This window comes from Malaya genurostris, chromosome 1 (genome assembly GCF_030247185.1).
Source record: "Malaya genurostris strain Urasoe2022 chromosome 1, Malgen_1.1, whole genome shotgun sequence".
NCBI classification, from domain to species: domain Eukaryota; kingdom Metazoa; phylum Arthropoda; class Insecta; order Diptera; family Culicidae; genus Malaya; species Malaya genurostris.
The window spans coordinates 135,912,786-135,940,556 of NC_080570.1; the positions used below are offsets into that span (position 1 = coordinate 135,912,786).

The 27,771-nt window shown below is 41.6% G+C and overlaps 1 protein-coding gene across 1 annotated transcript; it reads right to left on the minus strand.

Annotated features, from left to right (window-relative positions):
- Positions 1-26,638, minus strand: LOC131425858 (protein lava lamp-like). Its single transcript, XM_058588103.1, has 6 exons — positions 26,547-26,638; positions 25,960-26,125; positions 23,668-25,892; positions 8,817-15,667; positions 1,203-1,478; positions 1-1,142 (listed from the first exon to the last, which is right to left on the minus strand). Exons 2-6 carry the CDS (start codon positions 26,068-26,070, stop codon positions 1,048-1,050), a joined length of 9,558 nt encoding a protein of 3,185 aa, XP_058444086.1. The 5' UTR covers positions 26,071-26,125; positions 26,547-26,638; the 3' UTR covers positions 1-1,047.
- Positions 26,639-27,771: the final 1,133 nt, after the last annotated feature.

A 27,771-nucleotide genomic window follows, 5' to 3' on the forward strand; every position in this document is an offset into this window, starting at 1 on the left:
TTTTTAAACTGTCATTATAGGTACATTTTTATTTTCAATCAATGGAATATATTACACTCACTTGACAAATTATATAAAAAAGGGTGGTAATCACAAAAAAACGGTGCGATTTGTACAAAATCTTGACCTAGCAATTTAGGCAACCACCAATCGCAACGATGCTGAACATAAATGTTAGGATTGCTTGCATTGTGATTTTTTTTTTTTGGGTGAATAATCACTGACCAGAAGTACGTTTCTCATCAATTCGATTTTACTAACATACCAGGAATAAATTCATTATTGTTTTTTCATCGTTTGCTACTCTACAACAGCCGATCTTCTTTTTATCTTCGTAGAGGGTTCGTAGTCTATAGCATTACAGACAGAGGTGAGGCCCACGATATGTCCGAGGATCGGGGCGAGTTTCAGCTTAGAAAAAAAAGAGGGTGGTGGGGACATTACAAATTCCGATGGAAAGGGATTAGCTCTCTAAATTAAATGCCACCGTGTCATGTGGGGTCGTCAGTGTACAACTTTTACCGAGCGTGTGGAAAAAAAGTTACTGACGCCAAAATGTCGTAGAATGTCGAAAAACGGATAACTCGTTCGCACGGATGATGTGTAATTTCTGCCCTTCGGATGATGTGTAACTTATGTCGTTTTCGTTTTTAAATTGCACTACACTGGTGTAGCGAAAGCTGCACTGAAACCGTTCGTTTTTGCCAATTGCACTACACCAGTGCTACACTTTTTCTGCACCGATACCACTGGTGTAGCACTCATCAAAAGTTTGGTGTAGCTCTGTGCAATGTAATCATGTATTGTAGTCAATGGTTACTGTTTATGTTTTCGTCATTTTTGTTCGTTTATTCAAGCCTCAGTGTAGCACTGCACCGGTGTAGTGCAAGTTAAAAACGAAAACGCCATTAGATTGTTTGACAAATAAGCTCGCTAAAACAAACTACATTCCCGTTGTACACTTCTAACACATATCAATCATCGTAAATGTTAGTTAAAATTTCATTATTTTCAAGACTACACATAAATACAGAAAATTAATTTTTTTTAGGAGTCGGATTTTTTTCCTAGGATCCAGTTGATTAGTACGGATGAGGCGCTCTGTTGATTTTGCTGCTGCGGGGACGATTCCGACGTTTGAGCTGAGGGGAAATAAAGTTAGTTGATTGTCACACGAAAAATCGTTCAAAGCCCACACTTACAGATACTAGTTCCGGCAATTTTGGCGGCCGCCTCCAACGGCATATTGGCAAGATCTCGCTGGATCAATGTCAGCTGACGGTAGCGCTGGTCTCGTTCCTCCTGCAGCCGCTTATCCTTAGCATGACCGATGGAATGCAACTCCGACAGCTTGTTGGATAGTTCGGTGGCGTCGGACGGCACGGTGCCACCACTGATACCCGATTCCTGGACAATCTGCTGCAACGTTTTCTCCGGAGTGGTGGTTTTCGAAATGTCACTCGAATCACCAGATGCTTCTGTGGAAGGGATAAAAATTTATACTTGAGTCGGTAGCATCAGTCGGTGTTGAACAGTCGTTCGCACCGCACGCGTATAGCTCTTGGTTCCTGGATATTTTTTCTGGCTACCTAAAGTTTCATTGATTCAAGGCTTCAGTCTTTTTCAAGGCTACCTGAATCACTAACAGTCTTTTCAAAGCCTAAGAAATTAATCAGCCTTGTTTAAGCTATTCAAAGAACTATTCTTCGAACTAATCAGTCTTTATCAAGACTTTTCCAAACTAGGAGTCTAATCGAAGACTAATTTAGCTTAGTTAATTTAATTTCAAATTTCATTCATTTCAAAAGTGCCTGCGTCCAACCGAAAAGGCAACAAGCCTAAGGCTAAAATAATTTAATACGGAATAAATACGGAAACATTTTTCGACTAACATTCACGATCTTATAGAATCTGAATGTAAAAATAAAAGACAACGGACGGAATTCCCTTCCGTTGATTCTATGCCGTCTAACAATATTTACAAGATTCTACCTGAATCCGATTGTAGCGACATAGAAGAAAATTCTTCAAAAATTCCCAAAATGGACGCTTGTCGTTCTGGGAAGAAACATCAATCTATGCCACCAGTGACGGTGATGATTTCCGACTTCAAAGCATTCCGTATTGAGCTTTCTACTTTTCTCCCGGAAGTAAAAGTCTCATTTCAAATCGGACGAAGAGGAGAATGTCGAGTCTTGGTTGATGGATTGGAAGATTACGAACGTCTTATTCGATATTTGTCCGAGAAACCTCATAAATTTCATTCATATGATATAAAATCGGACAGACCCTTCAAGGCTGTCTTGAAAGGCTTATCAAATGATCAAAGTATTGATGAAATTAAAAATGAAATCAAAGAATTGCTTGGTTTTGCCCCTTCCCAAGTAATAAAGGGTGATTTTTTAAGAGCTTGAGAACTTTTTTAAACAATAAAACGCATAAAATTTGCAAAATCTCATCGGTTCTTTATTTTAAACGTTAGATTGGTACATGACATTTACTTTTTGAAGATAATTTCATTTAAATGTTGACCGCGGCTGCGTCTTAGGTGGTCCATTCGGAAAATCCGCTTTTTTATCGACAAATTTTGTTCAGCGATGAGGCTCATTTCTGGTTGAATGGCTACGTAAATAAGCAAAATTGCCGCATTTGGAGTGAAGAGCAACCAGAAGCCGTTCAAGAACTGCCCATGCATCCCGAAAAATGCACTGTTTGGTGTGGTTTGTACGCTGGTGGAATCATTGGACCGTATTTTTTCAAAGATGCTGTTGGACGCAACGTTACAGTGAATGGCGATCGCTATCGTTCGATGCTAACAAACTTTTTGTTGCCAAAAATGGAAGAACTGAACTTGGTTGACATGTGGTTTCAACAAGATGGCGCTACATTCCACACAGCTCGCGATTCTATGGCCATTTTGAGGGAAAACTTCGGAGAACAATTCATCTCAAGAAATGGACCGGTAAGTTGGCCACCAAGATCATGCGATTTGACGCCTTTAGACTATTTTTTGTGGGGCTACGTCAAGTCTAAAGTCTACAGAAATAAGCCAGTAACTATTCCAGCTTTGGAAGACAACATTTCCGAAGAAATTCGGGCTATTCCGGCCGAAATGCTCGAAAAAGTTGCCCAAAATTGGACTTTCCGAATGGACCACCTAAGACGCAGCCGCGGTCAACATTTAAATGAAATTATCTTCAAAAAGTAAATGTCATGTACCAATCTAACGTTTAAAATAAAGAACCGATGAGATTTTGCAAATTTTATGCGTTTTATTGTTTAAAAAAGTTCTCAAGCTCTTAAAAAATCACCCTTTACTTATGAGAAAAAGAGCGAATGGTACATCTAAACCACGCTCTGGAATTTCCCATGAACTTTACCTAATACACTTCAATCGAAGTGATGTAAACAATTTGAAAACTTTAGAAAAAGTACGTTTCATTTCCCACATTAAAATTCATTGGGAACATTATAAACGGCATAATCGTATTGTAAATTTAACGCAATGTCGTCGTTGCCAAGGCTTGAATTATGGTAAATCGCATTCGAAAGACGTTTGTCCAATGATAAATTTTCATGTTCAAATTGCGATGGAAATCATAAATCCAATTATTTGAAATGTCCTGTTTTAAACGCTCGGACGCTTAGACAACAACAAGTCAAATCAACGACCTTAAATTTACAGAACATACCTGAAAATTAAAAAAAAAAAAAAACGTTACAAATGCCTGCATAATTCTTCTAAGGCACTTATTTCTTCGAATTTAAAACAAAAAACAGATACGCCTTCCAATTCGTCTTCTAACGAAAACAATTTATCGACAGGTAGATCGACCTCGTCATCATCTTCTTCTAATGTCAGTTATGCTAGTATAACAGGTAGAAATCTACCACTTAATTTTTCTAATGTAAATAATCAAAACACAGGACCGCCTTGCAGTTCATCTTCTAACGAAAACAATTTATCAATAGGTAGATCGGCCAAATCATCTTCTTCTAATGGCAGTTCTAATGGCTACCAATATTCCTTCAATGCCAGTCGCTTCTTTAAACGAAGTCGATTTAGGTGATATAACTGAAAATAAAATGATCTACCTACAAGATCAACTTTTTCAAATGATCATCCAAATGAATTTGACTTCATCACTTTTTGAAGCATTTCAAATCGGATGGCAATTTGCAAATAATATTATAATGAATTTAAAATTTAACAGTGATGTTAAATAATTATTTGAATATTTTAAATTGGAATGCTCGATCTTTGAAATCGAGTGAAGATGAATTTTATAATTTTCTCAAAGTTCACAAAATTCATATTGTCATTGTGACAGAAAATTTTCTTAAACCAAATGTCAAATTGAAAAGCAATCCACATTATGTGGTTCATCGATTTGACAGGTTTACTGGAATGGGTGGTGGAGTTGCCATTTTTGTCCAACGGCAAATTAAACATCGAATTTTACCTTCTTCCAATACTAAAGTTATTGAAAGCTTGGGAATCGAAGTTGAAACCATTCATGGAATTTATTTCATCGCTGGAGCATATTTGCCATTCCAATGCACCGCCGAACAATTAAATTTCTTTAAATGCGATTTGCAAAAACTCACAAGATATCGACCGAAATTTTTCGTAATAGGGGACTTAAATGCTAAGCATGTCCAGTGGAATTGTAGGCAAAATAACAGTAATGGTAAAATACTTCATAATCAACTCTCAGCTGGTTACTTCACAGTTCTTCATCTCAGTAATCCTACTTGTTTCTCTTCCGTGAAAAACCCGTCTACAATTGATCTGGTTCTAACGGACCAAAGTCACATTTGTAGTGATCCGATTACACATGCTGACTTTGACTCAGATCATCTTCCTGTAACATTCAGACTTTCCAACGAAGCTATAATTAATCCAATTAGTTCTATATTCAACTATCATAGAGCTAATTGGTTGGATTACAGATCTCACATTGAAAATCATGTGGATCAAGAAACTATTTTAGAAAATTCCGCGGACATCGACACAGCAATTGATAATTTGAATCATTACATTATCGAAGCAAGAAATCTTTCAGTTCCCAAAGCTCAAACTAAATTAAATTCTCCTATCATTGATGACAATCTTCAACTGCTCATTCGGTTGAAGAATGTTCGTCGACGACAATATCAACGTTCTCGTGATCCTGCTATGAGAAACATAGTTAAGGATTTACAAAAAGAAATTAAACATAGATGTACTCTTTTGCGAAATGAAAATTTCGCTAAAGAAGTTGAACAAATTAAACCTTATTCTAAACCTTTCTGGAAACTTTCTAAGGTTCTTAAGAAACCTCAGAAACCAATTGCTGCTCTCAAGGAAGGAAATCAAATACTTCTTACAAATGGCGAAAAAGCTCAAAAACTTGCTCAGCAGTTCGAGAGTGTCCACAATTTTAATTTAAACGTTGTGAGTCCTATTGAAAATGAAGTCTCACTGAAATATGATCATATTTCAACCCAAGTGTTATCACACGATGACATTATTGAGACGAATTTTGATGAAATTAAATCAATTATTAGGAAACTCAAAAACATGAAGGCTCCTGGTAATGATGGAATTTTTAATATTCTTATTAAAAATTTTCCCGATGTTGCCTTGAGACTCCTGGTTAAAATTTTCCACAAGTATTTTTCATTAGCTTACTTCCCAAAAAGATGGAAAAACGCTAAAGTAATTCCTATCCTCAAACCTGATAAAAACCCAGCAGAAACATCAAGTTATCGACCAATTAGCTTACTTTCTTCTATTAGAAAACTTTTTGAAAAAATTATCTTGTTGAGAATGATGACTCATATAAATGAGAATTCAATTTTTTTACCAGAGCAGTTTGGATTTCGTCATGAACATTCAACTACTCATCAGCTTGTCAGAGTAACGAACATGCTAAAATCAAATAAATCTTCTGGGTTATCCACTGGAGTTGCTCTTCTAGACATAGAAAAAGCATTCGACAGTGTTTGACACAAAGGTTTAATAGCAAAAATGTCTGATTTACAGTTTCCTATTTATTTGATCAAAATGATTCAAAATTATTTAACTGATCGTACTTTTCAGATTAGCTATCAGAATTGTAAATCTGATGTACGAGCCGGTGTTCCGCAGGGTTCGAGTGTAGCTCCAATCTTGTATAATATTTTCACTTCCGATCTTCCAAATCTACCCGTTGGTTGTCAGAAATCGTTATTCTGTGACGACACAAGTCTGTTAGCCACAGGTAGAAATCTAAGAGTGATCTGCAGTCGCCTACAAAGAAGTTTAAATATTTTCAGTGATTATCTGTCAAAATGGAAAATTAAACCAAATGCAGCAAAAACGCAATTAATTATTTTTCCTCATAACAAAAAGAGCTTCTTTTCTTAAACCAAACAATAATCACATTCTCAAATTGAATGGCTTGGAATTGACATGGTCTGATCAAGCTAAATACTTAGGTTTAACGTATGACAAAAAACTTACTTTCAAGGATCCTATTGAAGGAATCCAGGCAAAGTGTAATAAATATAATAAATGTTTATATTCTCTTATAAACAGAAATTCTAAGCTCTGATGATGATGATGGTCCCACCTCATACCCCTACAAAGGTGTGAGCAGAACGAGTTATCTAAATGATAATTAATATTTTTGCACATATCTTAACCAGTAAACAAAGCAAAACGATCTGATTAATCTAGCAGGTATAGATTCTTCTTCAAAAGAACGACTGACCACAAAATAACATTCAAATATCTCGGATTTACTATCCAGGGTTAATCAAGAAAATTTCCAACCCGGGAAGATCCTTGATCACATCAGGAATCGAACCCGATATCTTTACCAGTATCAGACAGTAATTCACCTGGCCCTTCCCGCCGGACCAGTTCATCGCTACACACATCAGCTACGATGAAGTAACGAGACTGTCGATCCCAATTAGTTTCCCGAATCTATTCCTTAAATTATTATCCAACCTTGCGATCAAGGTCAAGAGCAAAGTTAACACACTGAATGCTAAGGCTTTTCGGCCAGTTCTGTTCGCTTTCCAAATAGTCACTACCTGCTTCGCGCGCGAGGCTCAAACGTTTGTAGACTGCTCATTATTTTTAACTCTCAAACAAACTAAAAATCCATCATCATCATACCGAACATAGTAACTTAATACGTCTCACAATAATATATGTAAACAAAAAAAAATACAATCTTCGTAATACGTAAAAAAATAAAAAATCTAAAAAAATTGAACTAACTAAATATTTGCTTACAAAGCGGACTTTATGTGTGAAATACATAACTTTTTGAACTCCACCAATGTCGCCGCGCGTTTGATCTCTCTTGGCATCGAATTGAAAAAAACTTATTCCCTTGTACAATAATGAGTTTTGCGATCTGGCTAACAAAAAGCTTGGTGTTCTAGCATCAGACGCGTTTCTAGTATTGTACCTATGCAAATCAGTTCCTCTTTCAACTCGATCACACAAATATCGAGGCAGCATGCCATTTAATATCTTGAAAATAAATACCATGGTTAAGTAGTAAATTCTCTGTTTCACTGAAAGCCATTGTAATGCGTTCAGTAGAAAATCTGAGGAGGTATATCTACTACATTTTAGAATTAATCGCATGATTTTATTTTGCAGTCGCTGTAATCTCAAGATTTGTGTGTTATTAGCAAGAAACATCTCCTTCTTCATATTACTAATGAGCGAAAGAACATCATCCTTTGGCATCATATTAGACACCGCGGCACCTTCCAAACAATCAGCACATTTAAACAAAAGCGCCGGTGTATCTGAAACCCAACCGGCCATGGCTCTCGTAAGCCCAGTACAGCGCTGGTGATAGCTATTCTCGCAAACTGAACATGTTATTCTAATATCTGATATGGTTATTTTTTCCTTACACTTCACACATTCACCCATCATTCATGCACAAACCAAACCGGCCCGACACACAGCTGGGGGAGAAATTAAAGCAAAGTGAACCATGCAAAAACAATAGACAATGCATTCAATATACCACGGTACGACGCCGCTTTGTTTGAGCGATCGCCGCACGGCGATTACTGACACAATTTACAGCACAAAATAGAAGTATTTACAAAACACTTTCTACTTATCTGTTTAAAGCACAATTAGTCACTTGCTTAGTCGAAAAAATTTTCGAAAAAAGCCACCTATTTCACACAAAATTTATCACAATTTGACTCAGCACTAAAGACGCACAAGTTACCATGTTCGCCATTCAATACAGATTGTCTAAAAAACAAATTGTTAATTTATAAACAAATTTTCAGACCAGCCAGGCTTTATGCAGTACCAATTTGGTCAAGTTGTTGTTCCACCAGGAAGAAAACGCTTCAAAGGATTCAGAATAAAATTCTGAAAATGATTTTGAAGCGTCCTCCCTGGTTTAGTACAAATGAGTTACACAGGCTCACAAATATAGAACCATTAGATGTAATGTCACATAATATTATAAGCAAATTCCGACAAAAATCGATGCAATCTTCAATTGAATCGATTCGCTCTCTGTATTAGTTAGTAGGTTAGTATATAAGTTCCTTTTCCCCATTACACAATACAAGTAGGTTTAGAATTTTCCCTACACAAAAATCTCAGAATTGCTGAAGCAAATGATGTCCTCATGGTAATAATCAAATCATGTAGGTCTGAAAAGCCACCACTTGTGACTGAACACCCAATTTAAATCTTAATAATTTAATTTTAACTCAAATTCTAATAAATAGTTATTTAAAAAAAAACTTGAGTATTGCATGAATGGGAATGAAAAAAAAATACTGGCACTTACCATCCGGATGTGTGACGACTAGTTTCCGCTTGAACTCCTCCTGCTGTCGGAGAGCGTTGGACAGCCGTAACTGCAGAGCATCACGTTCTTCCAGTAAATTGCGCAATTCCAGCTCCAACTCGTCGCACCGCATGTCACGCTGATAGATCATGTACAGTGCCAGTTCCAGCTCGGAACGAGGAACTTTATCGTCATCGGTCGGTTGAGATCGTGGCTCACTGGTAACCATCGAGGCTGCATGCTTCACGGCAAACGGGTCCACCTGAGCGGCAAGCCGTGCATACTCGGCACTTCGGATAGCGAGCTGTTCTTTCAGGGTAACAATTTCCACCTCTTGGCTTTCGAGGGCTTGTTTCATTTTCTGAACCATCTGGGAATCTTCTTCTTCTTCGGTGGTGGTGGTGGCTGGCTTGCCTTCCTGTAATCGCTGAATTTCCTCACGCAAACTTTTTTCCACTATGGAAAATTCTGCTTCTCGCATGTCGACGTGTTGCTTCCAACTTTCCGCAACCTGTGAACCACGTTCATCCACAACCTCCGCCCAGTGGGCGTCCCGCTGTTCCAGAGTGATGCGATAGTTTGCTTCCAAGTCGGCTCGTTCTCTGCTCAATGTTTCTATTTGCTTCCTGAGATCGACGTCGACGTCGACGTCGGTTTGAACCTTCTCCGGTGTGTTTTGACCGGCACCGGCGGCATTCGTTTGCTTCATCTGTTCCAGTGATGCTTTCAGGGCTTGTATTTCGATGTTCTTGGCATCCAAATCCAGAACGGTACTCTTCATACGATCTTCGAACTCGAGACTTCGAATTACCTGATCGTTCAGTATTTCCAATTCCTGTTCCATTTGTTTCCGCTCGTCCAGCAGATCTTTGTTGGCTCGCTCCAGTTCAGCTAAGCGAACGCACTGCTTGTCTTCCGGTCGAGTCGAGGCTAGCTCCTGGCTTATTTGAAGCGTAAGATTGTGTTCCAGTTCCTGTCGTTCGCCATCGAGTTGCTGAATGCGTGATTTGAGTGCTGTTATTTCCTGATTCTTACCGAGAATCTCCTGCACCAGTGATTCCGTTTGATCCTCAAGCGCCTGCTGCTGTATCCGTTCATTCAAATGAACTATTTCCGCCTCCTTGTACTGAAGCTGTGCGCTAAGCTGTTGTAACTGCTGTTGCAATTGTGCTTCCTGCTCGGACGAATGGAACATGCTTTCGGTGCGCATTTTCTCGATCTGATGCGTCAGATCGGTGTTTTTACTCATCAACTCGTTAAGCCGTTGACTTAAATCTACGGTTTCCTGTGACTTTTGCTGATTCAGACTTTCCAAGCTGGATTTGATCGTCCGAGAGTCCTGCGACAGACCGTCGATTTGATCCATTAGGGTTTGAATCTCGCTGTCTTTTTGCTGCACACGTTTCTCCAGTATCGCTACGTTGGCTTTCTCTTCGTCCAACAGGGCTTGCAGCTCTTCATTGTCTACCTTTAGATCGTTCAGTTCTCCGGTTAGTTCGTCTAACTGAGCCTTCAACTGACCGGTATCTTCCCCGGCGGAAGCACTTTCCAATGGTTGCTTCACCACTCGCTGTTCACTGGTTTCATCCCAATCCTCCAGCCGCTGCACTTTGGCATTCAACTCCCTTATCTTGGCCTGTTGCATTTCGAGCTGTACATCCTGGCGATCCTTCATCTCGGTGAAACGCTCGCTGGCAGCAACCAGCATATCATTTCGCTTCACCAACGAATCCTTTTCGGTCAGCATTTTCTCACGTTCCACCTGCATCTCACCCAGTTTAGTCTCCAGTGTTTTGATCCGCCCATTCAATTCTTCCTGAATTGCCAGATCCAGCTCGCTGGTTTCGACCGATGCTGACCGCCGCTCCAGACTGTCGCACTTCATCTTGTACTCTTTTGTCTTTTTCAGCAACTTTCCGGACTTCACTTTCAGTTCGATGATTTCCTGTTGCAGTCGTTCCTTCTCCAGTTCCAGCTGCCGTATGTAGTCATCCTTTTCGCTGACCTGTTGATGTTTCGCTTCCAGCATCGCTTCCTCCGTACCCCAGCAGCAGTCCTCGTCGATGTCCACCGTTGCCGGAGGAGGCGGTTGCATCACAAACGCTCGCTTAGACTGAACGATTTCCTCGAACACCGGTTCTCGCGGCTGTTCGGATGATCCAAACAAACTGCTTGCCACTTGCCGTGGTTTCTCCTCGGCGGCCACGGCTAACTGTTCCTCTAGTTGGACAATTTTCGTTTCCGCTTCCGTTAAGGTGTGACGGAATCGTTGAATTTTGTCGGATTTCTCCTGCACCTCGGCCAACAGTGAAGCATTGTTTATTCTCGAGATTTCCAATTCATCCACCAACAGCCGATAGGACTCATCGCTTTCTCGGAGCTCGGTTTGATTTTTTTGCGACTGGATCCGTAGTAGATCGAGTTCGGTTTGTTTTTCCGCCTGGATGACCGCAAGCTGCTGTTGATGTTCGGTTCGCAGATTATTCAACAGTTCCTGCTGTTGACTTTCTCGTTCCTCCATCGTCCGTTTCTGTTGTCGAATTTCGTCGAGCTGTTGTTGCAGTGAAGCACTTTGCTGTCGAACGGAGTTCAGCTCTTGTTCCAACTGCTCGACAGTCGCTGATTGTAGGTCCAGCTGCAACTTGAGTTGTTGATTCTGAGCGGATAATTCTAAGGTTCCATCGGCGGTTGTTGTAGGAACTGCAGCTTGCAGGGAGATATTGGACGACGCTACAACCGGCTCCGCAATCATTTCGTGATCCTGCGATTGACTTGGCGTGCAAAGATAAGTTCGCTTGGGAACGATGATGTCTTCGAAAACTGGCGGATTCAGTGCAGAAGAGGAATCATCGGTGTCGGTGAAGAATGATGCTACCGAAGATACGACGGCTGGAGCTTGCTGCCGTTTAATCTGTTCCTCCAGTTGGTCTACCTTCATCTGATCGCTTTGCAATTGCTGTGACACGTCTTTCAGTTTGGACGATTTCACTTCCAGTTCGTAGCTTAGGGAAGCATTTTGCGCTCGCAGAATGTCAATTTCATCCTTCAACTGATGTAGCTCATCATCACGATCGATAAATGCATTCAGTTGCGCGCGTAGTTGCTCGATTTCCCGAGTGGCAGTTTCGTTTTGCGTTTTCAGCTGAATGATTTCTTCGCGAAGACGATTTTCATCGTCATCATCAACATTTGGCTTTGTCGATTGCTGCATCGCGAAAGGTTCCGTCCAATCTCCGACAGCATCAAACAACGAAGCGGAACCGGATTGCGATGGAGATGCGAAGAGATGCGCGGTAGACGCAATGTGCTGTGGTTGCGAAACCGTTCCGAAAAGCTGTTTACTCATCGCTTCAAGCTGGGAGCTTTTTTCCGCGAGCTGAGCCTCCACGACTTCGTCTCGTTCGATGCGTGCCTGTAGCAAATGCAGTTGCTTTCGAAGTTCGTCCACACTGCCTTCCGCCAAATCTTTCTCGATCTGTAACTCCTGTATGCGGGAATCTTTCCACACTGCATCGTTCTCTAGCTCACGGATCTTTTCCTCCATGGCGATGGCCGATCGTTCCGACGATTCCTGTAGATTTCGGAACGGATCTCGTATTGCCGAAACTCCACCACTAGCAGCCGACATCTGCAGCTGCAAATTGGCCTGCACCAGCTTGCCAATTTCCGCTTCTTTCTGCTCCAAAAGATCCTTCAGTTTAATGATCTCATTCTGCACAAACACCTGATCGTCCGTTTGGTTCTGGCTCAGCTGTGTCCGGATGGCCTCCATGTCTGCAATCTGCTGACGCAACGCGTTGATTTCGCACTGATGGTTTTGTGCCAAAGTTTCATTCTGCGCTCGTAGATTTTCCAGTTCCGTCTGATCTTGCACGATTTGCATTCGAAGCTCCTGCAGTTCACTGCTGTCCTGCTGCAAACTTTCGTTTTGCATCTTCAGCCAGGTCACCTCTTTTTCCAGATCGGACCGGAACTGTTCCAACGAGTTTACACTTTCCTGCAGTCGAACGAGTTCATCCTGAAGATCGGTGTTTTTGTCGTGCGATCGTTCCAAGTTCTCCTGCAACTGTTTGCGTTCGTTTTCAATTTTCGCCAGTTGATTGGTGAGCTCGACTTCCAATTGATCGATTTCGGTGTCCTTCTCCGTCAGTTTCACCTCCAGATCGGAAACGGCACGTTTCAGATCGACTTGGAGACTGGTTAACGTCAGATTGAGATTGTAGTTTTCATTTTCCAATTCCGACGAACGTTGCGACGCTTGCTCATGAGCCACCATCTGGATCTCCAACTGTTCGGTCTTCCGTTGCAGTTGATCCCGCTGATGTTCAACTTCTCGCAGTTTACCACCCAAATCTACCAGCTCTTCCTCTCTCTCCCGTAGTTTCGCCTCAACTACCTCATCATGCTGTGAAAGATTGACCAATCGCTGCATAAGCTCATCCTCATGCTGACTAAACTCCTGGGACTTCTCCGTCAGTTCTTCGCCCAGCAGTTTCTTCTGTCGTTCCAAAGAATTTCTTCTCTGTTCCACCAGGGACAGGCCTTCTTCCAGTTTGGCAATTTGACCTCGTAACTTTCTGTTCTCTTCGTCCGTCAGCTCCAAATCTATCTCCAGCTTTCGGATCTTCTCCGACGTATCGATGGCTTCCCGTTCCAGTGACTTGTTACGATCCGATTCGGCCCTCAGCACACCATTCATCTCTTCCTTGTCCGTTTTCAATTTACCAATCAGCAGCGTCTGATTGTGAAAGTCTTCCAGTTTACTCTGAGACATTCGCAGTTCATCTTCCAGATAGGCCGTCTTCCGTTCGTACTCCTGCAGCCGCTGAATTTCCTTAATCTTCTCCTTGATAATTGCTTTACATTTTTCGATCTTCACATGCTTGGATCCAACATCCTCCTGCAGCGTGCCGAGTTCTTCGCCCATTTGTGCCAGTTTGCCTTCTACTGATTGTAGTTTCTGTTCCGCTACGCTCGCTCGTTCTACTTGAGCCGTAAGCTCATGTGCTATCGATTGCTTTTCCGATTCCAAAGTGTACTTTTGCTGCAGCAACTTGTGCAGTTCATTATTTAGGTGGTGTAATTTCTGAGCTAGCTCTTCGTTCTCCGATTTGAGCTCTTCTTCGCTGGACATCGCAGACGCAGACGAAGCTGCTGAACTACGCAACTCTTCCAGTTCTTGTTGATTGACGGTAAGCTTATCTTCCAACTCTTGACATTGGGCGTGTTTTTTCTTAAGATTTGCAGCAAATTTTCTCAACTTTTCCATTAGATCTTTATTCTTTCCGTCAAGTTCGCGATTGGATGCTTCCAGTTCTTCCAACCGGGAAACGTCAATCGCTGGTGGAATCGGAACGGCCAACGCTTCCTGCAGCTGTTTGTGCACGGCATCGAGAGAGGTCTGATTGGTGGTTAGTTTCGTCTGCAACATTTGAATTTCATCGTTTTTGGCATCCAACAGTTCCTGTAGGAATTGCACTTCATCTTCCTTCTCGATGATCCTAGTGGCGTTGTCTTCCATTGTCTTGTACAATTCTACGATTTGACCGTTCAAAGTATCAATCGTTTCCTGTTTGAGGTCAGCCTCGTTCTTCTGCTGCGTCACCAACGAATTCAACTCGGCCAGTTGCTCTTTGAGGTTATCCGAATAGCGTTCTGCATCCTGATTGGCATGCTGAATCATCCTATCGATTTCCTCCTGCATTTGCTTGACTCGATTTTCGTAGTTATGTATTTCTTTCATTTTACCTGCCAACTCATTTTCATGCTCCTGATACGAATCGATCAGCTGCTGTTTTTGTTCTGCCACCAATTCTTTCAGAATATCAATTTCCTTACTAGCCGCTCCCAGCCGAGATTGCAGGTCCTCAACCTCACAGGTTTTCTTCACGGCTAGCGTATCTAGTTCCTTCTTCAGTTCACGTATTTCGTCATTCCGGCTGTTCAGTTCAACCTTCAGCAGTTCCGGTTCCTCATCCGAAGACTTTTCCGCGTCTCTCAGTATTTCCATTTCATGCTTCAACTGTGAAATCAGCTCATTCTTCCTATCTATCTCATCTCTCAACTCGTCTATCTGTTCCACTTTGTCGATCTGCGCCCGTGTGATATCCATAATTTGAGCTTTCAGTGCTGCTACCTCTTCGAATTCCGGTTGCTCCTTAGCCTCCGGCAGCAAATGACACAACTTTTGCTTCAACTGTTCTATCTCGCCTCGCATCTCCTCGCAATCTTCCACACTCTTGCAGTACTCATCCAGTAAACCGTTGGCCATCTTTTGCAAATTTTTCGCATCCTGTGAGAGTTTCTTGGAGATTTGTAACTTTTTATTTTTATCTTTGTTCTTATTGTAGTTGCTAACTTCGTTGTCGACCGAACGGAGAGCCTGCTCGAACAAGCTTCGGTCTATTGGAATCCTGGCCGGTGAACTTTGGCTCGAGCTAGACTCGCTGGCCTCGACCTCCAGTTTCACCTTCAACTGCTTCGCTTCCCGAAGTTCTTCGACCAAAGCAGTCTTTTCATTCAACAGCTCGGTCATTTTTTGACGCAGATCTGCTTCACTTGCCATCAGCTCCCTGTGACGATCAGTCAACAGCCGATGTTCTTCGCGTAACTGTTCCAACTCATCCAGATGAGCTTGATTTTCGATTGTCACCGCTTCCAGTTTGCCCAGCACCTCTCGCCGCTCGTTGGTAAACAGTTCGATTCGGTGCATAAGTTCCGAGCTTTCTTCCCGCAGTTTCACCAGACTGTCATTCAAATCTTCTCCTTCTTCTTCTTCTTCGGCACCCTCGCCACCGTCGTCACCAGCTCGTAATTCCTGTGCCGTTTCACCGTCGTGTCGTCGCTTGGATCTGTGAAATAGAAAACACACACCAGGTAAGTATCGAAGGGTTACAAAGTTTGCAAACAATGTGAAAATGAAAATTCCCCAAAAGTACCCAAAGAGTTGCGCCGAAATGATGTGATGAACATCCTGAAAGTAGGGGGTACAGTTTAGCCACGATCCGACAGATAGTTCAGGGGGTGTTGGTTGCAGTAGATTTTGAAAATGTGGAAAATGGATTGATGTACGATTGAACTATACCTGTTTTATTTTGTTTAGCATATATTTGAATTACTGATAATTGCAACAACGAGATTGTAGAAATTAGTAAAATAACGATGATTTAAAGGTAATGCATGCTTCATTTGGAATTAGGGCAGTGCGCTGAAACGGCGAATAAAAACATGTGATATACTTAGTATTGCTGTGCCAGATCAGGTATTATAACAATGAATAACGCTATGATTTATGATTTTTGTTGATTTGACGTAAAATCGCCATAACTAGGTTCAAGTTTTAAATGACTGAGTGTAAACATATATTGGAGAAGCCAAATGAATGAGGAACTCAAAAGAGAGATGATTTTTTAGGAAAAAGATACGCTCAGAGACAGGATTTGAACCTGCGTTCTTATGCAATCCGTGCATACGCGTTTATCATTTTCGCTACCCTGAGCTGTGGTAGACTATTCTGACTTTAAATGTGAAGACAGAAATCTGTATCAGGCAATAGTTTCCACTGAATGTAACATAAACTTCCGAAAATTTATTCACATAATACTATTTAGACTCTTCACTATACGGGGCCGGGTGTCAATTAAAAGTTTCCAAACTAGTCCGTAACCTTTTTCTGTCATGATTTTGAAAATTGGTTTGAATCGACCTATTTTTTCACAAGCCAATCACAACATGCCATCACGATGTCATCCGTTTGATTTCTCTCGCACGGCCGATGGTTTCGATCGTTGCTTTACACCTTAAATTTCATTTAGTAGCAATTCTGCTTGGATCAATGTAGGGTGGATTTACGTCATGCAAGAAAAAGTATTGCATTGTATGTACCTTCACACCAAAAGAGAATCTATAAATATAAGCAATTTTACAATTTTAACTTTAGTCGGTGTTGATGAATTTGTCACATTTAACTTGTTTCGAAAACTTCAATATTGCACACTTCAAAATGGATTGGTTTGTCGACGGGCCGTAAGCAAACTGAAATGTCCACTGACAAATTTAATTTAAATATAGCGGTTTCGAAAGCACCTAAAGAAGCGGTCGAAAATTTTGAAAATAAAATATCACATCGATTTCTTAGAGACAGCTAAACCGGTTTTAAAAATTAGTTCCGTTAAATATATTATGGAGGAATATCACGAGATGATAAACAGCATTAGAAGACATTCATTTGCTCTAAACAAAGAAGTTAGTTTTTATGAAGCAAGAATCAACGAGTTGTATGCAATAATTAAGCAGCTCGAAGAAAAGTTTTCCATTGAAGGTATGACAAGGGCTGAACAATTTCAATTCTTAACTGTACTGCCTAAGTCATGGACAGCCGAGAAAATAAAGAAAACATTTAGTACGACAATATATACGGCAACGGAGGCAAAAAGTTTACTGAATGAGAGTGGTGTGCATTCTACTATTGGATCGAGGGCAGCCATAGCAGGTTATACAATTTTACGAGGATGATGTAATCAGCCGACCAATGTCTGGTCACCGTGATTGTGTAACAATTAGGAAGAACGGAAAACGCTGTTCAAAAAAGGCTAATGATCACTACATTGCGAAACTCTCTTAATATTCTCAAAGACGGCTGACTCGGTTTTCTAAAATTTAAACTCAAATACAAGGGTCTACGTCTATGAAACAACAGGGTGAGAGAGCAAACGAAAAATTCCTGTTAACTTGGGTTAAAACTGTTAAAAAATGAAAAGGTTATGCTAGTGTAAGGAGTGTATCGAAAAGTAGTTAGCAACATTGATTATTGAATAAAAAAGCAAAAAAAAACATATTTTGACATCAGTTTTCGATATATTGTAGAAAAATTACATTTTTATGCATTTCACTGATTATATTGAAGAAAATCCTAGTTTCTGTGAAACGCTCGCACTTTGGACTTGACATTCTTCATTAAATTCTGCACAGTTACTTTTGTGACTTTCCTGGTGGCAGCTGTCCAGTTTTTTTTGCACTCCTGCATGTTTTGGGACACTGTACCTTCCTTCCGAAAGTCCCGCTTGACAATTGCCCAATACCTTTCAATTGGCCGAAGATCCGGGCAGTTCAGTGGGTTGATGTCCTTTCCCACGAATTGTACATTATTTTTTGACAACCACTGTAGAACGGAGTTGGCGTAGTGGGCTGAAGCAAAATCCTGCCAGAAGAAAGGAGGAGCCTTATGCTTTCTGTACAGTGGCAGCATTCTCTTCTTCAAACATGCTTCCTCGTACACCTTGGCGTTAATTGTGCCCTTCGTGAAGAAAATCGACGACCGCAAACCACAGGTACAAATTGCTTGCCAGACCAACACCTTCTGTCCAAACTTTTCCATCGCCACCGTCGTCCAGGTTCTGGTACACCGATTTCGTATAATATTGCGGTCCGTGCAGCGCTCGAGAGTCTTCCTTGGCGTAGGTTTCGTCGTCGATCAGGATGCATCCGTCTTTATTCTGTAGAATCCGGTTATACAGTTTTCGCGCTCTTGTTTTGGCCTGAACTTGCTGTACCAGGGACTTTTTCGGCACCTTCTGTTTCTTGTACGTTTTCAGGGAGTTCCGAACTTTGATCCGTTAAATCATCCCGATGCTGGTGTTGAACTGCTTGGCCAAATCCCGCGTCGACGCCGATGGGTTTTTTCTGATGTACTCAACCACTTTTAAGTCCCGACCGGACTGGCTGGGACCCGTTTTCCTACCGGATCGGGGCAAATCCTTCATGGAAAGGGTCTTACCGAACTTCTCGATAATATTTTTGACACTGGTGTGGTGCACTTTCATTCGTTTTGCAATTTCGTTGTAATTTCTGAGCACCAAGTGTGCAGAATTTTCTTTCGCGTTTCCTGATCAATTCGACTCATCATTGAAACGATAAACCGTACCGAAACCAATCGATTGCGCATCTGTTATTGACATGTAAACAAACATGTCACCGCAAAACACACTGCAAAAAATTAAGCCATTTCAGAGTAATAACTGTTTGAATGTTGCTAAGTATTTATCGATACACTCCTTACGACCAGACAAACTTTGTTGTTTTTATTCAATATTCAAAGAATACTCTAAAGAATCTTCTAGTAATACTAATGAAATAATGAGTGTTGCAGCCAACCAAACGGCAATATTGGGTACACTGCTATTATGCTCTCGAGTGACAGTTATGCTGCCACTGCGTTGACGCATATGTTGCTGTCATTGGATTTCCACCAGTCCAGCTAGAGAGAGATTCAGAACGGTTGTCTAATAGAACAGACAACTTCTTTTATTGTGTCTTGTGTAGTATGTCTTTATTAAGTATTAAAGTATAGTAGTTCAGTTATAAAATGTGTCTGTTTATTACTTGTCTGTAAGGACACGCAAATACTGTTCTCTGCTGTCCAACCACACACCACACACACAAGATACAACAGTGGCGACGAGTCCAGTGGAAAAGTGATAAAAGCTAACCTCACTTTCCAATCACCCACGTGCAACAAAACAAAAGGATGAGTATCCCGAATGGACACACTTACGAAGGCAGAGCAGAACTACAGTCAACCGGATCGTGAAGGTCTAGCTATCATCTTTGCCGTCACCAAGTTTCACTAAAATGATCTTCGGACGGCGCTTCTTGCTGCAGACTGAACACGCTCCGCTGCTCCGAATCTTCGGGTCCAAGAAGGGCATACCGGTATACACAGCCAACCGGTTACAGCGCTTTGCCCTCACTCTACTGCTGTACGATTTCACCATCGAGTACGTTCCCACTGATAAGTTCGGTAACGCCGACGTGCTGTCCCGGTTGATAAACCGACACGCGCGACCAGATGAAGACTACGTCATCGCCAGCATAATTCTCGAGCAGGATGTTAGGTCAGTAGCAGTTGATACAGTAGATGCGTTGCCTCTTACTTTCAGAAACGTCGCTCGAAGTACCCAAGCTGATCCAGTTCTCCGGAAGGTCTATCGTTTTATAACCGATGGTTGGCCTCAAACGAAAGCAATCGATCCGGAGGTAAAACGATTCCATGGCAGACAGGAATCCCTCACTACCGTTGATGGATGCATACTGTTCGCTGATCGGCTCGTCATCCCAGCTCAGTACCGCAAGCGTTGCTTAGATCAGCTTCACAATGGTCATCCTGGTACACAGCGTATGAAGGCCATCGCCAGGTGCTACGTCTATTGGCCATCCATCGACGAAGACATCGCCGGTTATGTGAAAACATGTCGGCATTGTGCAGCGACTGCCAAGTCACCGCCTCACGCCGTCCCAGTGCCATGGCCGAAGGCATCGGGACCTTGGCAGCGTGTTCACGTAGACTTCGCCGGTCCCATCGACGGTGAGTACTATTTGCTAGCGGTCGACTCCTTCTCCAAGTGGCCGGAGATTGTGCAAACCCGACGAATCACTGCAGTAGCAACCATCAGTATTCTTCGAAGTCTATTTGCAAGGCTCGGTATGCCTGTAATGCTAGTATCGGATAACGGTACTCAGTTTACGAGTGTGGAATTAGCCAACTTCTGTGCTCTCAACGGTATCGAGCATGTCACAACGGCCCCGTTCCATCCCCAGTCTAACGGCCAAGTTGAAAGGTTCGTTGACACCTTCAAGCGGGCCGTAAAAAAAATTCAAGAGGGGAGAGGATCCATTGCTGAAGCTCTAGACACCTTCCTGCTAACCTACAGAAGCACGCCCAACCGCACTGCGCCTGAAGGTAAATCACCATCTGAGGTTATGTTTGGTCGTCGTATACGGACTTGTCTGGAGCTACTTCGCCCATCATCAGCAATTTCACCAATGACACCGCATGTTCAGCAAGATCAACAGCGAAGATCGTTCAATCGAAACTAACTGGTTTCCGCAAAGGTTAATCACAGAAACACTTGGAAGTGGGCTCCTGGTGTTATTCTGGAGAAGATAGGTGATGTGATGTACAACGTTTTGGTTGATCGTCGAGTTCTGCGTTCCCATATCAACCAGTTACGATGCCGTACTGAGACTGTTTCACCCAACACCGGTTCTTTATCGTCAGCCAGCAGTAGTACTAAATTGTTGCCGCTCGACGTCCTTCTTGGTGCCTGGGATCTACCGAAGCTTTCAGACAGTACACCCGCAGTATCATCCGTTGGCTCACCGCAACGGTTACGCATAGCTCACAATCGCCGACGTTACAGCCGATGACACCGACACGTTTGTCTTCTACTCCCACAAGTGTTCCACTACCTCAGCTAGTGGCAAGTCCGTCGTCCTCGTCATTATCTTCATCTACAGCAGCATCAACGGAGTTCGAGTCAGCGACCGAAGCAGACCTGGTGGAGACTTTACCGCGTCGTTCCACCCGGACCAGAAGTCGGCCACAATGGTTCGACCCGTACCACCTTTATTAAGAGGGGAGATGTTGCAGCCAACCAAACGGCAATACTGGCTACACTGCCATTATGCTCTCGAGTGACAGTTACGCTGCCACTGCGTTGACGCATATGTTGCTGTCATTGGATTTCCACCAGTCCAGCTAGAGAGAGATTCAGAACGGTTGTCTAATAGAACAGACAACTTCTTTTATTGTGTCTTGTGTAGTATGTCTTTATTAAGTATTAAAGTATAGTAGTTCAGTTATAAAATGTGTCTATTTATTACTTGTCTGTAAGGACACGCAAATACTGTTCTCTGCTGTCCAACCACACACCACACACACAAGATACAACAATGAGTTATATGAGAAAGGCATCATAACACCACTAGATCAGTTTTATTCGTATTCACGTCTTTCTGTTGTGTCTCTGAAATCACCCATCGGCCTTTTTTTCTAACGAAGTTTTCATTCATTTGACTTTTCAATCTGTTTTGACGCAAAGTCAGCACAATCATTCGTTTCAAAAGTCATCGTTATATTCAATAATTACATGTGACTTGGAAAGAATATATTCACTTTTCGATTTAGGTACTGTGAATCAAGAAATTTGCTTATTTGCAGCTCTGCGTCAAACCAACTAAAACGTGAAAACCTCAAATTCAAGTTATTCAACAAATATTTCTCATTACCATTTCAGGAGAGCTGCATTTCCACAATAACCTATCGAGTTTTACGGTCAGTACAAGAAATTACCTGTACCATTATGTCGTTTTCGTCTGATGCCAAACCTACCCCAGTTTTCACCCTAACTGCTGTCGAACCTAGTTTCAACGTTGTTGGAACTGAAAATCGAGTCAGTTTCGAACCTGGTTTTTACATCAGATTTGCTCAAACCCCCGTTGCTAAGTGCGAACCCAATACAGTGTTTGTTCGAAAAAACTACCCCGGGTCAGTTTCAGTTTTCTCAAGCGAAAACGACATTATAAATTGCTGTACTACAAAAACGTTCTCCACGTACATTGTCTGTCCGAGGGACATTTCTGCTAATAAAAAGCACCCATCCGATGTTGCAAAAAAGTGCAGTATAGTTTTTCGAATGAATATTACAATTGCCCAAACACACACACCATAGCGTTTTGCTAAAGGTAACCGAAGAAAAGCATTCTCAATGAAGGAATTCAATCCAACAGCTTCATATTCGTAAATGACTGCATCAAAAAAAAACAAACAAAGAGCGACGACGCATTTGCGTCTCTCATTGAAACAAAAGAAAGTATCAATGCCAACGTCACTCGTTCCTCTATGACAAGATGAAACCAAACTAACGTCTGTAAGGAGAATCAGCAGAATTTCAATTCTAACTCTTTCACTAAAATAATGAATATAAGAAGGTTTTGCTATGAAAAGAGTCTAAAATATAATAAACCGAATTAGTTACACCCCAGAACTATAGATTCGAGCACCAACAGGTAAAATTCATTGTGAATCGTTCTCTTACGTTATCGATTTTTGATGTTTTGGCTGAATATCGAGTTTCGATTGAGTTTCCATTTGTTACACGTTTGACAACAGCCAGGAAGGCCGGAAGCGGACCAAAAAAGGACTTCAGGAACCATCAGAAGAGTGCAAAGGTCAAGCAATTATTGCAGAAGAGACCTGATCGTTTGCGACAGACTGTGGCATACTTCCAAGTACCGGAAAGGTATGAACTCGGTCAAGGTAAAAGCTGTACCTTAATAATAAATAGAATGCGATAGTTTAAACTCACAAGTTGTTTTGCGAATATTTGACGAAGTTTTCCTGCGTGATGATGGACGAGGAAACTTAGGTGGTGGAAGACTTTAGGCAGCTCTCCAGAATGTCTTTTTACAGTGTCATGCAACGGAATGACGTCAATGAGCATTCCAGGATGAATAAAAATGCCAAGTATTCCAAAAAATATTTGGTTTGGCAGGCAATATACAGCTGTGGTCGAGCAAACCAAAGCTTTATCCATACCAAAACAGTAAATAAGGAAATATACCATGAAGAATGCCTGAGGAAATGATTGTTACCATTCATACGCAGCTAAAACGTTTCCTCTCTATTCACTAGGTTAAAAAATTGCGTATTGAGCTCTCTTAATCTAAATAACAAGCTACAGCTCTGAAAATTTCGTGAATTTTTGACGAAAGCAACTAAATCGGTTGCAGAGAAATCTGTACAGACCCTAATGGCTGGAGTAAACTCAAAAGTTCGTAGTTTCTTCATGCAGCTTAACTATAGTTAGGCATACTATTAGTTTCACGATGACTAATAATGCACAATTAAATGAATAAAAAATTGCTCTAGGACTGAACTCACAGCAAATTTGTTTTATTCCGAATTTATCCCAAATCATCCCTGGCAAACACTTGGAAAACAACCATTTCTGGTTACCTAAATATGCATCCTAACGAAAAACCGTAATCCTTAAATTATCCATCAACTACTTACCGATCCACTTCATCCGTACCACCGTCCGGATCACCGATCGCCCTGCTTGCCTCGTAGCTCTCGATTTCCTGTTTTTCCTTCGGTGTTAAACCTTCCACAATTTCAATCGATTCCGCCGAACTGACCTTCTCCAGGCTTAGCTTTTCGATTTTATCCAGCAACTCAATATTCTCCACCATGTAGCGGTCCAGTCTCTGCTGGAGGTCCAACTTTTCCGCTTCCAGTCGCTTCAGCTGGGCAGTCATCTCTTCCCGGTCGGCTACGCACTGTTCCAGCTTTTCCTCGATTTCGATCGACGATATCTGACATGAAATACGTCCCGTGTGCTCATCGTCACTTCGCTGCTGTTCCCGTACCTGACCGCGCACCGTTTCTAGCTGCTGACGGGTACTGTTCAAATCATCACTCATATCGATCTTCTGTTCTTCCAACAATTGAATGGCAGTAGTTTGGTTCTGACAGGTGGCTTCGAGAATTTTAATCCGCTTCTCGAGTTCCGAACCCGGCAGTGAGCCATCGTAGTTGACCAGATGCAGCTGCAGGTTACCTTTTTCTTCTTCAACTTCGGCTAAACGTTGCGTAAGTGACTGAACTTCGTTTGTTAACCGGACGACTTCCTCGTGAACGCTGGATGTTTTTTTGAAAGAATCGACCTGCTTCTGCAGTTGTTTGATCTTCAGCTTAGACTTGATGGCACTTTTGTTGGCTTCATCCAACTGTTGCTTGAGTTTACTGTTTTCTACTTCCGCTTCCTCTTCGGCCGATTTCGGGAACAGTGGTTTCGGTCCGGCTGTTTTTAATTTCTCCTGCAGTACCGAAAAGTTGGCATTCAGCACGTTCAATTCCACGGTTTTCTCCTGGAGGCACTCCTGCAGTTCGGCTTGCTGCTGCTGGAGTGACTCGATTTGTTGGGCTTGAGCGGCGATTGTCGCTTCCGATGAGCGAATCTTTTCCAGCAAATCATCTTCGGGAGCGGATTTTTTCGATAGCTCTTCCTCCAGCTCATGAATGCGGTCCAGTAGCTCGCGGTACTTCTCATCACTTTCACCAAACTTTGCCTGTTCGGCTTCAGCATCCGTGATGAAATCGTACTTTTGATTTTCCAGTTCAGTTATGCGATGCTGCAGGCTTTGATTCAGCTTGTTCAGTTCGCTTATCTTCGTGCTGAAGTCCTGCACGTCTTCTAGTTTTTGCTTAAGACTGGAGTTTTCAACGGTCAAATCAAACCGAGCCGTTTCCAAGATGTTATTCATTTCTTCTAAATTTGATATTTTGCTATTCCTTTCGTCCAGCTCGACCTGGAGGCGATCCAATTCTCCTTTCAAGTTCGACTCAGCCTGAACAAAATTAGTTTGCATTCGGTACATTTCCTGCTTAGTATCCTCCAGCAGATCAACGGTGTTCTTTCCCTTCAAGGTTAAATTTTCCGTCATCAGTGAAACTGCTTGCGTTCTGGCTTCAATAATACATTCTTTCTCTTTCAGAGCCTCTTCCAAATCTAGGATCTTTCTTTCCAGTATTCCCACTTGTTCGTCCTTAGCGAAAATGCTGTCCTTGTTAGCCAACTGCTGTTCCAGAACTTTAACGCGCCCTTCCAGATAGCGCAACCGTTCGACATCGAAATTGGAAGCTCCGTAACCATAATCTGCCAGTTGTGTCAAATCGGACGTTGACTTGTTAAACTCGAGTCGACTTATTTTCATTGGAGTTATCAACGTTAAATCACCCGTTGATCTTCCGTACTCCACCGAGCGTTCCAACGTTTGTTGAGTCGTTTCAAGTTTGTGCTTCAGTTCACTAACCCGTTCCTCCATCTCTCGTTTGTGGCTCTCACGTTCGGCCATTTTCAAACGATTTTGTTCCATCTGCTGTCGAAGTAAATTGAACTTTTCACTTCCTGGCGTTTCGGAACGGGCTCGTGTCAACTGCGAAGGACCACCAACGAACGGCATCACCGGCAGTGACATATGCTGCTGTTCTTCATAGTCGATAGTCTGATAGCTATCGAAACTGCCATCGGCTCCCTCTTCGTTGATGCGAGTTGCAATCAAATCCGGATGCACTTCTGAACTCGATGCTCGGCTCAGCCTTGACTTGGTGGCTTTAGTTTTGTATTGTGTTAGCCGTTGGGCAATATTTTTCACCTTCTCCTGAGCCGAAGCGGTTTTCTTAACGTGAGCTGTTTCCGTTTGACGGACCAGTTCCCGCAGTGCTGTTATTTTAGCCTTTAAAACATAATAAAAAATCATTCATTATTGGACGCAAATAAAAACATAATCAGCTAACACTAACCTGCTGTTGACTAAAATTCTCCTGCAATGTGTTTAAATCAGGTGTAGTTCTTCCAGAAGCATGGTCTCCCACCGCCGGTGGTGGTCCACCTTCCGGGTCTGGTGCAGACATGTTTTTTGTTCAACTTTACTTAACAAACTTTCGTCACATTAGTTCACACATATTCCTGAAACAAGAAACACGGTTCAAATTTAAACCCATCATTGGCAGTATGTAGGTCAAAGTCAACGCAAGAAAAAAAACAGCACTTTCACTTTGGATTGTGCAAAAGCTTGCCGTAATAAACTATTGCACAAGAAAGTAATACGATCCAGACGGAGCTTCTCAAGCGGAACAGAGCAAAAAAATTGTTGCAAAATTCCAACTGTTAGTGAAATCAATCTTTTCCATTTCCCCCACCTTGAACTGTTCGAGTCTTACGAGTGACGTCAACTAATTTTACGCTCTGATCATGAATCGGAATGTGACTGAACTTTGCTTACACAATAATCGACTTGCGAACACAGTTTTATGCAAACAAGTTAGCGCACAAGCTGCCCCATACCGAAAGCTACCATATCAACACTTTATCATCCAAAAATACAAACCTTTTACACTGAATATTTGCAATTTTATAAGCTAAATCAATGCAACAAACAAAAAATTACACATCATCACTCGCACTTCGATGATATTAATGACAGTTCTATGGCAGAGCTGTCAGCGCGCTCTCTGTTTTGAACAACATTTGACAATCAGATGGTTTTGCATGGGCGGCGAAAATTACGTTTCAACGATGGGAGCACACACACTATTCGAGAGGTTTTTCCATTGGAACGAATCGTAACTCATCGAAAGTACACACGGTGGAAAAAGTCTGATCGATCTGCCACTCGCTGTTAAAACTGTATCGTAAATTTAACTAGCCCTCAGTAACTCGTAATGCCAAAATGAAATCCTTAGAAATATATTTGCAACTGGCAACCCAGGTTGATAAACTGAAAAATGTAAATAGATCAAAACATACCAATATGTAATGAGCAACGGTTCTATCGTAGGTCGCAAAGGTAGAAGATGAAATTTCAAATGTAGATGTATTATAGGTATAATTAAAATGGTTAGCTCATATAACATCTAACGATTTTTAAAGGCTTCGAAATTATGTGCAATTGCTGATCATTTTTATTATGAATTAAGATGTATTTATTTAAGTTTTACCCCCAGATGTTGCTGAGATTGTCGCTGACTCTAATACAAATGCTGGAGAATCTAAGTGAATGATGAACCAGCCTTTAAGATAGAAAAATTAACACAAGGAGATGAACAGTAAGTTAGTCTGACCAAAACAACAAATTATTCTTTTAAAACAGACCATCACTTCTGCTAAACAAGTTGAGCATCTCAATTCCGACAAAAATCGATGCAATCTTCAATTGAATCGATTCGCTCTCTGTATTAGTTAGTAAGTTAGTATATAAGTTCCTTTTCCCCATTACACAATACAAGTAGGTTTAGAATTTTCCCTATACAGAAATCTCAGAATTGCAGAAGCAAATGATGTCCTCATGGTAACAACCAAATCATATATATAATAGGGCTGAAAAGTTACCACTTGTGGTTGAACACTCAATTTAAATCTTAATAATTTAATTTCAACTCATATTCCAATAAATAGTTATTTAAAAAAGAAAAAGTTGAGCATCTCAATTCGTACCACTGGCAAATTTTGATCAAGTAATGAAAAATGAGGTTCGATTAAACAGAAAATGTATACAAAAAAAATGTTGATGCCTTCCAAAATCAGCCATTGAGATCACAAAACCAGAAATGAAT